This window comes from Apteryx rowi, unplaced genomic scaffold (assembly GCF_003343035.1).
Source record: "Apteryx rowi isolate R43461 unplaced genomic scaffold, aptRow1 scaffold_50, whole genome shotgun sequence".
Taxonomy (NCBI): Eukaryota; Metazoa; Chordata; class Aves; order Apterygiformes; family Apterygidae; genus Apteryx; species Apteryx rowi.
This window is the reverse complement of record NW_020450761.1, coordinates 2,827,789-2,842,322: the sequence shown is the minus strand read 5'-3', so window position 1 is coordinate 2,842,322 and position 14,534 is coordinate 2,827,789. Positions and strand designations below refer to the sequence as shown.

At 38.1% G+C, this 14,534-nt stretch overlaps 1 protein-coding gene across 1 annotated transcript in view; it reads left to right on the top strand.

Moving 5' to 3' along the window:
- CARMIL1 (capping protein regulator and myosin 1 linker 1) overlaps nt 1-14,534 on the top strand; it is a 200,560-nt gene that overhangs the window by 129,265 nt on the left and 56,761 nt on the right. Inside the window, exons 21-23 of the mRNA XM_026079768.1 lie at nt 5,352-5,524; nt 8,071-8,139; nt 12,607-12,700. Coding sequence (XP_025935553.1) covers nt 5,352-5,524; nt 8,071-8,139; nt 12,607-12,700 — 336 coding nt within the window. The remainder of the gene's footprint in view (nt 1-5,351; nt 5,525-8,070; nt 8,140-12,606; nt 12,701-14,534) is intronic.

The window sequence follows — 14,534 nt, the reverse complement described above, 5'->3', positions numbered from 1 at the left end:
CTCATTCCAAATAGCTGGATGGGCTTAACCTTGTTTGCTTTAGGTCTAAATTATACAGCCCTCTAGACACAAATTTCTAAAGCTTTCATGTCCATGTAGGAGATTGCAACCATCGTCTTCTGGGGTTGGTGACGTTTCTTAAATAACAGATTTATTTTTTTTTAATTAACACTCTTCAGAATGCACTATTTCCTCATGCCTATTCTTGGGAATTGCTCTTTTTTTGCTTAACAAAATGCAAAGTTACTGCAGTGATCTTCCAGAACTCCTTTCTCCTTCAAAAGATGCAAACTGTGTACAATGTTATTCTTCACCTCTAGTACATTAATCACAGGAGCAATTTCATAAAACTCTTTCACAGTGCCTTGCTGGGATACTTGCCCACTTTCTTCATTTCCAGCCTCTCCTAACTCTGAAAGACTTTCGTGGTTGGGATTGCTTTCTTGCCTTACTTGGCACCTTAGATTTGGCTAGATGGGAATCTTAAAATACACTGTTGCTGTCATGCTTGTGGATCTCTATTCACCTTTGCTTAGTCCTTTCCTTCTTCTTCATTCCACTTGCAGATGACAACCAGGCTCCGCTTCCCTCATTCTTCAAAAATAGCTGACACCAAACTTCTGTTGTCTTGTAGCCTGTTGTCTTTACTGTCTCATTCCACGTTCGTGGTCCACGTTAATTGCTTTCATTATCTTCTCCTCCATCTGTGTCTGTGCCCTGCACTTCAGTGGAACAGTTTTCTCTAGGGTTTCTGATGTTTCCTTCCATGTAAGATCATTCTGTGTTCATCGTCTCTTCTTAGATGCATTTGAAGTAGTTTGTAAAACTCGTCCTCTCTGTATTCTCTTAATTGGAATTAGTGGTACTGTTTTTTCTTGATTCATTGCCTACTTCCTCCCCTTATTCTTTAAAATATGGGATATGTCTGTGTGACACAGTGTAGGGCTGCATATAGATACTAGAGCTAATTCTAATTAAGTCAGCACCAGTACTGAARGTAGTAAGTCCTTGTCTGCACAAGTTGAATGGAAGATCATGATAAGAAGGGTATTGGTGAAGCTCTCTCTTACTTCTTTTACCAAAAGAGCTTTTTCATCTTGTGTTGTGTGAACACCCCCTTCTACCCTGGCTTTAATGGGAATGGTACAGGGTTCTCTTTCCCTTCTGTCTCTTTTCTTTTGACATCTTACTGAAGGTGGTATCATTTCATCAGATATTATCTGCTTCCCCTCTTTGGACCTTTGTCTCTATCCTGATCTGCATCTCATGCTAAATCTTTCACAGCTGTTCTGGAGAATGCTGCATTAGATTCTGATTAATCACAAACAAATGTAACTTTGTACGTTTTTCTTCCTCAACTTCCTTCGTCCGTTTGCTTGGTTGCAGGTGACCTTTACTTCCCATTCAGGCCATATCCTAGAACTCCTCTTCAACACACTCTACATCCAATCAGTATCCAAACCTTTTTCTCAAACACACTGATTTATTTTTTCTGTTTATGTGACTGTCCTGTCCATGTTATCTATCCACAATGCTAAAACTGAATTCCAGCTTCCACTTATTGTGTCTATATTAGGTGTTACAACCTTCCATTTGTCTTTTCTGGCTCCTGTTTTTGCACCCTCCAGGTCATGCAAAAAGTAGCTGATAAATGCTGGTTGTATTGTTCTCACATCTCTCCCCTTATATCCTCAGCTTCAACTTCTTGTGCTCCTTTTCCTTTCAGCCTGTGGGTGATGTCAGCCATTGTGTTTCATTTTCTGCCTTTTGCAAAGTCCAGTGTTCAGATGTGCGCTTGTCCTTAGTCACCATGTCTTTCCTGAGGTAACCCACACAACACACCCTTTAGTCACATCCTGTTTCCAAACAGTTTTACAATGAGATAGTTCACCAAAAAGTTATTTTATTTAGGTGTTTAAAATAGCTGTCTCTTCTTCATGACATGCATGAGGGATATAGCATGTTGCTGTTACCCTGTCTCTTCTCTTCCCCATTTTCTTCTCTCTTGTTAATCCTCTTCAGTGAGGGAATCTTGCTTCTTTCTACCTTGTGAAATGTCTGCATGCTAAAATCAATCACAAAACATCTCCTACCAGCTAAAGAATTGAAGACATAAACTCTGGTTCTGTAGCACTGCAGGAGAAGCATGTGTTACAGATAGCTGCCTAGGACGGTCCTTACTCTACTATGAGACAGTGCAATGCTTGGAAAATGATTTTAAGTTTCTAGCTGTTGTGGTTTGGGTTTGAATCCTAAATGGGGTGGTCCTTATTCTAACATTGCTATGTGTTTATTGCCACAGGAAATTAAAGGTTAGAATGGAAGCTGAAAGAGCAGAATATGATGTTGCCCAGAGTGTATCACTTGATCAGTATTGCCTGCAGGTGGTACAATTTGGGGACCACTGCATTATCTGCTTGGAAACCTGAAAGGAGAGGTTTTAATCTAAAATAGTCATCTGCCAAATGCTTCCTCATGTATTTATACATGCTTTAAATAGATCTGTTGCTGTGTTAGTGTTAGTAATGAGTAAAGTGCTTTAAGCAATTAATAGCTTGGTTTTATGACTGCAGAAATACAGCTAGATACAAATATAATTCTATACAATTTAAAAACTGTAGCAGTAGCCTCCGCAGCAAAATTCTGCAGTTGTTAAATATGCACAAGAATGTAAGATTTAGGTTTTGATTTTTTTTCCTCTATTTAAGTAGATGCTGTACTGTGCAGGCTATAAAAGTGTGTACTTGTTAGCATAGCAGGAGGTGTCTGAAGCTGTATGCTTGCTATGCTATTTCTTTTTCTCTTGCGAAAGTGGATGTTAAACTGCAGGCACAGTGTAGCATTACTCAGAGCAATAGTCAGTCCTGCATAGAGCAGAGATTAGTACAGTGCTGAGTATTCTTGGTTTTAGTCCAATGTTTGTTGCAGAATAGGCCTTTTGAGGGTTTTTACAGCATTTTTCTTCTTATTTGAATGAATTTAACTTGATTCAATTCTCAAATGTTCCCAGTGGAAGTGTGGCAAAATCAAATGGAATATAGTTTCTAATTCTGTCCTTTACTTTAAGGATACCTCTTCCCTCATAAGATTATTTTAAAAGATTGTTTTAAAACATCTTTAGTGTATTGGCAAAGAATCTGTTTTCTGCAGCAGGGGGAATGAAATGCTTTTCAGACATCTGTTTTCTCAATATCCAGCTAGAACTATTAAGTTGTTACTGGAAATATATGTTTATTGGCTATGCAATACTGCCCCCATTTATAGGGAGTTGGTGGGTGTAAATTTTTTTTTTTTTTTTTTTAGCATACTGATCAAACATTCTCATGATGTTGCAGCCTATATATTTAATTGTATAGAGTTATGTTCTGATTGTAGTTTTCATTCAAAGCACCAAATCAATCCAGAGATTTTTGTTCCTTGCTCTTTCAGTAAGGGGTAAGGGTAGCTATACCAGAAATTTAATTAGCAGTTCATCCACTTCCAAGGCACTGCCAATGTAGCAGGTGTTGCAATGTGCTAATAATGGTGTATAAGCATCAATACCTGAAGAACACAATGCCAAAGCGATTAAGCCAAATCATACATTGTTTTGTCAGAATGTTGGAACAAGTAAGGTCACAGATTCTTTCCTGTTCCAGGAGGATATTTGAGGTTTAGAAAACTTGATTAATAAATGTGGGAGTGAGCACTTCCAACTAAGTTACTAGAACACCCTTTCTAAAGCAATAAATGAGAAACATAAGAAACTTTGCTTTCACAAGCTTATTCATGATTCTCTGCCTTGAGTACTGTGGGATGCTGCTTTTCAGTGACTGTCACAGGAGGTCTTCTCAGACTTGTGCCAAGAACTGTATGCCATTCTAATGTGATACTGATATTCTTTAGAGTACATAATGCAATAAAACAGGGAAACATAGGCATATTAAGGGCATTAACATAGTAATTTAATAACTTCAATTTAAAATAAAACCAGCATGTGGCTTGTGTTACTGTTAGACTTTTTAATTATAAACCTGCTGTGCCTCCAAATTTTTATGCATTTCCTCATTTATAAATGCCTTCCTCATTGTTGCAAGCTTTTTGGTTGTCACTGTAGTCCCATGATGTCTGGAAGCTAGAGTCCCATTGTATAGTAGGTACTATTCAAGCATGTTGGAGCTAGGAAACAGTACACATACAGGTCAATTGGTTTAGTTACATTAATCCAAGCTTAGTTGCCAATCCATCACATCTAGTTTAGGTGCCATGATTCATCCTTGTGAGGTGCTGATTTTTCTCATATTGGCAATCTGTGAATTTTTAGGCTCCTAAAATTCATCATCTAATACATGCCTAAGTGAGTGTGCAGTGACAATACCCTCCTTATGAACTCACTCTTGAGCAAGGGAAAGTGTTTTGCAGAGTTACCATACATCAACAATGACGAATTACGATTTTGGCAGCTTTAATACCTCTGCAGGGCATGGTGATGGATAGACTGTAGTTCTTCAGCTCCTGCCATTGAATACTGGGACACTGACAATAGAGGGAAGGGTCTGCACATGTTAATACAGGCATTTTAAAAATAAGTTTTCTTAAGGCTTTGGAGTATGTGTTGCAGGAGCCCCCCAAAAGTAGTTTCAGCTTAACATAGTATACAAAAAAAGATACATAAAGGTATTGCAATCACAGGTGTTAAATATCGCTGTGAATAGTATCCATTGTCTCACTCATGTTAATGGATAATTCTTCTTACCGCTTTTAATTTCAGACCTGCTACAGTTGTGTGTCTCTTCCCTCCCACATGTCCATGCCCTTAGTTGAAGGAACAGAAATGCAAAATCACTCCTTAAAGCTGAAGTAGCAATAGTAAAACAATTTAAAGGAATTCTCTGTGTTTTAACAATGTCTTGGATCCTAACTTACCCCGTGAAAACATTCTCAGTTTGAGAGAAGTAGGTACCAGACCATATTTTTATTTCTCCCTGACAGCGAAGCATGCTGGTTAAGCAAAACTCACTGGATGATAGAAGTTGTCTTGTGAAGCTGATTGTTGCTATCTTGCCTCTTTACAAGTTTCTGCTGTACTCAGTACTTAGCCTCATACGGCAAATGGGAGATACTGATACTTAAAAATGTTTTTTTCAAGGTTGCAACTTAGTTTGTGTGTGTCTTTGACACCTGTGCTGTAAAATGTTGCCTACTGTTCTAATTTATCATGTGCTATAACATCCACAGCAAACCAATTTAACTCTTACATTGCACAGTGTTCTCTCTGAGAGTTTTGGGAGTTTGTAACTTCTTTCTGTTGATGTATGAGAAATGAATACATTATCAGTTGCTGTTATTGGTGCCTTTTCTATGCTCCACAGCCTCTACAGTCATTGTCCCTCGCAGATTCCAAGCTGAAGACCGAGGTCACCATCATTATTAATGCTTTGGGCAGCAATACGTCTCTTACAAAAGTGGATATTAGTGGAAATGCCATGGGAGATATGGGAGCGAAGATGCTAGCAAAAGCCCTACAGATAAACACGAAGCTCAGGTAAGGGGAACGTATTTGCAGGAAAAGTCATAATGGTTTAATAATACTGAAGTTTTTGGCTTACTCTGTCTGTTTCTCTTCAAGACCCCTGGTAGGAAAAGCCACCTTATAGTGTCTCTGTTTGCAAAGATTCTCTTTTTTACTTAAAAAAGCAAAACAAGGAAATTCTTTCTACAGAAACATCTCCAGAACTGAAACTGGTGGAAAATCGTTTGATTAATAGAGAATTCCATACTTTCATTGATTAATATAATGTGAGGTATTTGATTTGATCATCCACTTCAAAGTTAGGGAAGAGAGGCATGGTTTTGACAGAAGAATGGGCAGAGRCGATTGCTTCCCTGTCTCCAAGGCAAAATCCAAATCCATTTTCATTCAGGCTCAGCTCTAGTAGGGTTTAAGCCTTCTTGCTTGTAGCGGCATCTCTTATATTTTTGAAGGGACAGTATCTTTCTGTTTTTGTTGTGACAAGAGTGCTCTAAATTTCATAGAATCATAGAAAAAAAATAGGTTGAAAGGGAGTCTGGAGGTCATCTAATCAACCTCCTGCTCAAAGCAGGGCCAACTTTAAAGTTAGATCAGGTTGCTCAGGGACTTGTCCAGCCAGGTTTTGAAGATCTCCAAGGACAGGGATTCCACAACCTCTCTGGGAAACCTGCCCCAACGCTTAGCTACTTTGTTCTGCACTCTCTTTTCTACTGAAAGCCTTTCTAGCAGAGAAAACTCTGGTACTTTGGTGGGAAACAAAAATAATTTGTTCTTTGTTTTCTGGAGCTTCACTTTGGAGGAAAACTAGGAGCATGTGGAAATTAGTACGAGTGGCAGCATTGATCATCCCTCCTTCAGTAGATCTGATGGACCTTGGTATCTCTCCTCTGCAACTTCATCCATCCACTACACTACTTCACTGTACTTTTTAGCAGTTAGCTGGCACTGATGGCTTGAGAGTATCACTTTTTTTCTATCTGGCATGTGATTAGGAAATGGTAAACCTTCAGTCAGCATGGATCTGGATGTGCACCTCCAAATATGTCCCCATCATCAGGAAGACTAATTCTTACTCCTCCTTTTGTCAGGCTGTGCAGATGAACCTTCCACAGTGCATTTTCTCTATGAAGAGACCATTATGTGTTTGGTCTCCAGTGACTCGTTCCCCAGAGGATAAGAAATTCCAAAGAAGTGTCTTGGCTATTTTGTACAGAAGCAGGGATCCTGGTGTTCGCTTTGCTATGCCCAAATGCTGAGGTAGTCACTGAAAATTGAAAATGTCAAGAAACACTAGAGAGGTGGCTTGGGTTTGTTGAATGTATTAACCCAAAATGACCACAGTACCTTAAGAAACAAAGGCCTGAAGATTTTCTGGTTGGTGGATTGAAATGTTCTGCAGTACTCTGAATGTCATGGCAAATAATCTGTGATGTGGTTGCAAAGTGAACAATGTAATGGTAACTGGCTGTGCTTCAAATGTTGTAAAATCATGCCCTGGTAGCAGTGTAAGTGCTTTCCAATGACAAAAATGTCGAAAATTTTATTCCAGACACTTTTGTTCTTTGGAGAGTAGAGTCTCCATCCTTCTCTTCCCTATCTTTATCTTGCATCTAAAAAAACAAAGGGATAGTTCTGCGACAGCAGAAGGGTGTCGCTATCTGTGAAACCCTGTCCTCTGTCCTTTTATTTGCAATGCCAAAAGTCTTTGTTTATTTTTGTCCTTTTTTTTTTTTTTTTTTTAAGAGCAGCTTTAACTCGTGCTCTTGCACAAGTAAGATTTATCTGTATGATTGCATCTTCTGACTAATGAGATCTTTGTGCATTCACAAACTGCCAGGCAGTATGTTTGAGTGGCACTGGGGGGAGGGAGAGACTTGATCACTCTTATCACARTTGTATATTCAAGAGTTGCAATTTATGCACCTAGCCTAACAGCTTATATTGGCAGCTAGTTACATTGCATGTGGAAACATAGGAACTGTGTGATGAACTGATACAGGATTGAATATAAAATAGCCTGAAAAATATGGCCACCAATTAATGTGAATTTTAAAATATTTCTTCTATAACAATCATGTAGCCTGTGTGGAACAGAGATTGACTGGTTAGTGCAGTTTTCTTTTTTTTCAGTATGGGCTTGCAAAGCAGGCAGTTGAACTTTGTTTTGATGCTATTCCTGGAAAGAGCTGATAATTTGGATTTAAAATTTTATCTCCAAATCTTTCTATTAACTGTATTTTAGAAATGTTTGATATTAATGCAATGCATTTTGTATTTTGATACTAATAATGGAAATTATAGTACAAAGTCCTCTTGAAAGGAAGATAAACTGAATTTTGTAGTCTCTTTGTCCTTAACTTTTGCTATTCTAAGATATTAGCAAACTAACTAAAGACAGGGTTTTAACTAACTAAAGACAGGGTTTTAAAATATTGCCTTCTGCTATACATATGCATATTTGGACGTATAACACAGTGTTACTTTAAAGTACAAAGTTTTATTATAGATCTGTTTGGATCATCTGTGGTTCTTGTTTAACTTTTTTTTTTTTTCCTCAGAACTGTAATATGGGATAAGAATAACATCACTGCACAGGGCTTCCAGGACATAGCTGTGGCACTGGAAAAGTAAGTTCTCAAGCAACTGAATGACAGATGAAAAAGGAGGCCAAAGTCTTAGATCCTGAAAGATCTGAGCATGTGCAATTCTCCCTGCAGTCAGTGTAATTTGAAGATGCTGAACGCGTCTCAATTTTAAGCATCAGGGTAATGTAAAATAAAATTTATGGCTTCACATTTAACTCAAAGGGATGAGAAAGGTCTCTGTGGCTCTTTCATCCATACTCTGCTGTCAGCACTCAGGCCACTGAGTTCTGCTGCTGGCGCTAAAATTCTGAATCTGAGAATGTTTTCCTCCCTTTTTTTTCTCTTGTGTTGATAGAGCATGCAGAAATTCTGTTCTAGTCAATGAAAGAAGCTGTATGCAGTAACAGAAAATTACTAAAGTATGCCTTAGTGGTCTGATTTTTTTTTTTTCTTTTCCTTAGCAAGTTGAAACTAATAGTGACGGTCTCAGGAACTGCAGTTGTTCATCATAATCTCTGTGGTTTGAGTCATTTTGCTTCACTGAACTCACAGTTGCAGCAGTTACCCGTGATAGATGCTAAATGACTTTGATCTCTCTCCATCTCCATCACAATTCTCTATATTTGATGATTACTTTTCTTAAGAGGGAAAAATTGCAGATTTAAATTAAGCAGCAGTTGTAGTTGTTTCACAGCATTAAATCCCTCAGACAGGAGCAAAGTGCCTCCTCTGAAGGTGAAGGTAATGCACAATTGCTGGTTTCTAGACGAGATGTCTTACAAAACCGTATAGCTGCTTAGGGTAGCATCCTAACCCTTGGAAAGATCATAATTCTAGAGTTTATCAACCAGCATTGCATTACTGGTATAGAAGTTATTTGTTTCATGAAACTGTTGTTTATATGCTTTTTTTCAAAATCAATTCAGTTGCACTGATGAGGGAAATCATGTAAATGATGTATAATTAAGCAAATCATCTTGGAGTGAATCCACTGATAGTAGTGGTCTACTGATAGTAGACATTTCTCTTTTATAGAGCAACAGCATGTATGTTTATGAGTCTGGCAGAAAAATATATACGCTATTTTCTGCTTAGCATCAACTCTACTTTTATCTGAGCATTTCAGAAGAGAAGTAAATAGAAAGGCAGGGACTATCTTAAGCCAAGTGCAGATCATCTAAGCAGAAAAAAGGAAATGCTAGTGACAATTTTGTCATATTGTTGCAGTGATGTCTTATTCATTTAGCTTGGAAGTTGAGGTCATTTTCTGTCTTTTTTTAACATGTTAAAACCATTAAAACCATTGATAATATCACAATGTAAGCCTTGAGCAAAGGTTTAAACTTGCAAGCCTGGGATTGTCAATATTGCCTGAAAAAAATTAGCCTTCAAACAATCCATCTCAAAGACATACTGAGAACATCCTTCACCATATGTTTTCTAGAAATACATGATACCATCAATTTTTCTGTAGGAAAGAATTGCTGCTCTGAGTGGAATGAAATATACTGAAGGAGCTTGGTACGTGGAAGGGTGGATTGGGTGGGTGTTTTGTTTTTTGTTTTTAAGGAAAAATTTGATAGTCATATATTAAACCACAAAAAAGAAGAAAGACAGGTTTTCATAGTGTGACAAGGCTAGCTGTGGAGCTTTGGGAGGAATTGTAAGGAAACTTTAAAACATGCTGAAGTAATTTGAATGTTGCTTTTCCCCCCTCCTCCGAGCTTTTCTTCATCTATTTAAGGTTGCATGAAAATGTTATTCCTGCAATGGAATTCCACAAGCTTCGCTGTTAACAGAGTTGCCACAAGTGTATCCCAGCCAACAGACATGAAATGTTAGGACAAATTTGTATAGACTTCTGTAAAGGTGTTGATTCAGGAGAGTATCTGAGCACACTGTGCATCTGTTCAGCCTAGCCATGAAACATGGATTTATATGTCGTTAATTTTGATGCAGAAATAAGTATGTGCTTGTGTGTTTTGCAGTCTAGAGCCCACTTTATCATATAACTGCACTGTATTGTCCCCTATTTATTTCTAAAAGACTTTTTCTATATGGACTGACTGGAGAAATAGCTCAGCTTCTAAAATCTGGTGCAAAATGCTGGGATTTATTGGAGAGCTAAGAATCCTTGCTTTTCAATGATATCAAAGTCACATATCTAAGCCTGCAAAATAAGTAGTCTTATTCCTGATTTAACAAAATTAGGCAATATAAACATCATTCTGCAGCTCTGAGTCTAAATCATGAATGGAGCAAAAGTTACTGCAGGAGAAGTAGCATGTGGTGAAATTTAAGACTATTGTCACACATGTTGTATGCAAACAGAGAGATGGGAAGGTTTTTGAAACATCCTTTCTGGTTTCTGAGTGCCTCTCTTTGAAATCCAACGTTCTTTTAATATAGGTATTTTGCTGAGAGTATAAATGAGTGTTGTAAACACCATTGGATTATTGAGTTGGTAGGGAAATGCATTCTATTACAAGAGAGAAATGGAGGCTTAAGAAACAAAATAAGGAGAATGGAGGATTATTTTAGACTTCAAAGAAAACTGAGAAAAGTCAAAGTGTGAGGTTAAATGTTGCTCTGATGATCAAAGATGCAAGCAAGCTTGAAATTCTTGTTTTTTTTCCCCAAGAGGTGGTTAATTCTTAGATGAAGTAAACTAGAATTGCATTATGATGCTGTCCCTCTGGAAGGAAACCTATTATAGAGCCTTCGTTAGGGTTGTAGTCTTTTAAAGTTCTACCCTTGTGACTGTGTGCCCATGAAGTCTTGTGTTTCCCCTTTCCTGTGTGTGTGTGTGTGTGTGTGTGTCAGAAGGGGAATACTTTTTCTTTGACTAAATTAAATTTAGCCTATAATTACTAGCATGACAGCTAGATATTACAGAATTCACTGAATGTGATGTATTAAATGTCAAACAACTGCAGAGATCTTTGGAAATCTGTCTTTGTTTCTTTTTAAATAAATGTATACCCTGCCTACCAGTTAGTACCCAGGCAATCAGCAAATTCGGTAATCATTATCTGTCTTTGAACTCAGTATCTTTGACATTTGAAAATAGCCCCCATGTTGGTGGACGGCCAATTATTCACTGTTTTACAGTACACGAGGACACATAAGAGTTTCTGTATAGTAGGGACAGTTCTTTTGAAGGACAAGACAGCTAGAAAGAAAAGTTAATTTTTCAGCTATGCTGCAGTAGGCAGTTGTATGCTGTGGAAGGATGGGGACCTTGCTGACTGTGCAGGCCTGCACAAGTAACTGCCTGCCACCGACAGCTATACATCAACATTTTTACATTTGGGAAGAAAAGCAAAAGCCTTGCACGAGCATGTAATGTAAAATGTTGGGTAGTATCAGTGAGGAATCAGTGTGTTTGGCATTTCAAAAGACTGCACACCTTCAGAGAGTAATATTTCATGTGGCGAAGCATTTGATGAAATAGGCAGTGAAAGAAAGTTGGAGTTTCACAGTACTTCAAGTGTCTACTGTTAGTGCATTTGATGAGAGATGGGTCCAGTGAACTCAATGGACTTGACTCAGTTGAAACTGTCAACTTTTAAGTGTTCAAAAATACTGGGTTCTAAATATATTTATGAAGCTCTAGATAGTATAGAAACAGACCTTTAGTGGGGTGTTTGTAGACAACCAGAGGAGGAGATGATGTGTGCAGAAAATTATGGCTAATTGAAAATATGAAAAAAAATTTCCTTTGCAGTTTTTAAGAGTTTCCTGCTCTTTTTGCTCACATCTATACAAATCAGAAAGTGTGTGGATATACCATAGCATACAGTATTTTTCGTTTTAACTGTGTGTCATGCTAACCAAGTTATGTCCTCAGAGTTTGAAGGCAATTTTGACTTGAGACAAAATCCTGTCTTTATTCTCATATCACAGCAGGTGGACGTAGCTATGGAAATATTTTGCAAACAAATAAGTAAGATGCAGGGAGCAATTGTTTCCATAAAGCAGCGTGGAGATATGCTTGTTTGGTCAGCTTCTATTAAGAATTCAGCAAGTGTCTTGAAATTGTTTTATACACAAGAAAGTATTAAATACTAAATTTTCAAAACTACGTCTCTTGGTCACTGTCTATATGTTACTGAATATTTCCATTTAGACTTAGATCTGATAGAATTGCCAGCAGGCACTGAGAATTCCTAGTCTGTGTGATATAGGCAAAACTAATCTAACCTTGTGGGCAAAGGCACAGAGGACAGTTAAGTGTTAAATTGAAAGCCACTGAGCATTGGCTATTTAACTGCATTTTGTGCTTTTTAAAATGTCCGCCTGTATCTAGTGGCAAAGAAGAGTTAGATGCCAAAAGGAGCATGCATGCCTCCAGTTAGTCCACGTAAAAATGTAGAAGATACATTCTTAGATTATGTTTTACAAACAGACAAGATAAATCTTCTCTCTTTTCTAGTTTATTCTTCATAATGAGATACAGTAAATTAACTTAACTTTTACTATTAAAAACCTTTTTTTATTTTTCTTTAGGAATTATACTTTGAGATTCATGCCTATACCTATGAATGATGCTTCCCAAGCACTCAAAACAAACCCTGAGAAAACAGAAGAGGCACTGCAAAAGGTATTGCATATACAACCTGTGTACAGAAATAAAAACAATCAAAAAAAGTAGTAATTTTAAGTGGTTGTGACTTCATGCTTGGCTGAGTAAGAATTTTTGGCCAGCTGTGTTGGTTTTTTGATTTGCATGGCATACATGTAGTAATCAAGTCCTGCAAGAGCAAGTAAAGCTTTTTATTCCAAAGAGTGGTTGCAGTGAAGGGTAATAGAATGCAATGGCTTAGTATCAAAAAGACATAACTAAACCAGTACAAGTTAGACCATGTATTTCTATATGTCCAGCTGTGGAAGTGAAGGTTAGAAACTGGCATGTTTGTGCATATGTGCTTGTGTGTATTTCTATGTGTACAGAATTATTGGTATGCATTTTTTCTGTTGTGGCATGGAGAGTGCAGTCAGTGCCGTACAAGACAAAAAGAATGCTTTTTAATTTGGAGGAGGATAAAAACCTTTACTGCCTGTGTTTTATACAAAATTCACACACTGTGTTGCCATAAATAACTGCACCAACATGTTCTTTTGGATGAAGATGGTGTGGACAGTATCTGTAGCTGTTCCACTTGCATGGATTATAGAACTCCTGAGTTTTAATACAGTAGACCATGCAAGCTCCAACTGAATCTCCTAGTCAATCAGAAAACATACAGTTCACAACTTTTAATGAGTAGTTTTCCTTCAGTCAGGGTAGGGGCATAGAAACCTTAAGTAGTTTTTACAGATAGCTGTGATTAAAAAGCAAATGTCTATGGTCCTTATTAGCAAAGAAATTTTCGGTAAATGATTCTCAAAGGGAAAAACAGAAGTAGTTAGCTCCTATTTCTTTGATGCAAGAAAATGATCTAAATTCTGCTTTAAAAAAATCTGGATCATGGGGGATGGTTATTTCTTGCATTTTGTCTAATATAACTGTAGGTAGATTCATATCTGGAATTATAAATGCATCTCTCTGAAAAATATTGTGAAGCTTCTGGCCACGGGACTTAAATTCTACATGTTAATTAGGCATTATGTACAACAAGCATTTTCTTTTATTCATTTAAAAGTTGCTAAAGAATGTGCTTGGCCCTGTGTTTGTTTTAACTTGTACTGTTCAGGCTTTCTTTACGCGACATAATGAAGTTGTGTATCATGTCCACCCACAAATGGTGAAAGTCTATGGAGCGGTGCAGAGAAGGCAGCTAATTCCATGCACACACAAACATCCGCCCACACTAATTTTGAGGGGGGGAGCCTGGTGCAGGGTCATGTGAGCTGACTGAGAGGGACAGAAGAGCCCATAAGCTTCAGTGCACCACAGCTTGAACACAACCAGAGTGCTTTTGGCCTTGGTCCAGCATCAGCTGGACCTACTGGCTAAACTCCCCAGCTGTAGTATCTCCACAGCACTTCACTTCCAGTGTGGACAAACTGGACAAACCCTGCATTCCTGTCGAAAGCTGAACATGGGGCTCTTAACTGCTGATCTGGGTTAAGAGGTTACTGCCAGACCTTATTAGTCTCTGCCTCACACCCTGCTGGCTACTGCACCCCTCTTTTCCCCTCTCTTCCCTTCAGACCAGATCCATGACCGTGGATGGACCTTAAATAGTTTGCTAGTCAGGGTTTTTGACTTTACTTGGTTTGACAGAACCAAGTAAGGGGATAACTATGTGCCATTAAGCTGGCAGATGATAGGTAGTAACAGTTGGTGACAGTAATGGTGGGCTGTGACCAGCAGCTGAGGGTAGGAATCACAGAATCACAGAATCACAGAATCGCTGAGGTTGGAAGGGACCTCTGGAGATCATCTAGTCCAACCCCCCTGCTCAAGCAGGGTCACCTAGAGCACATTGCAC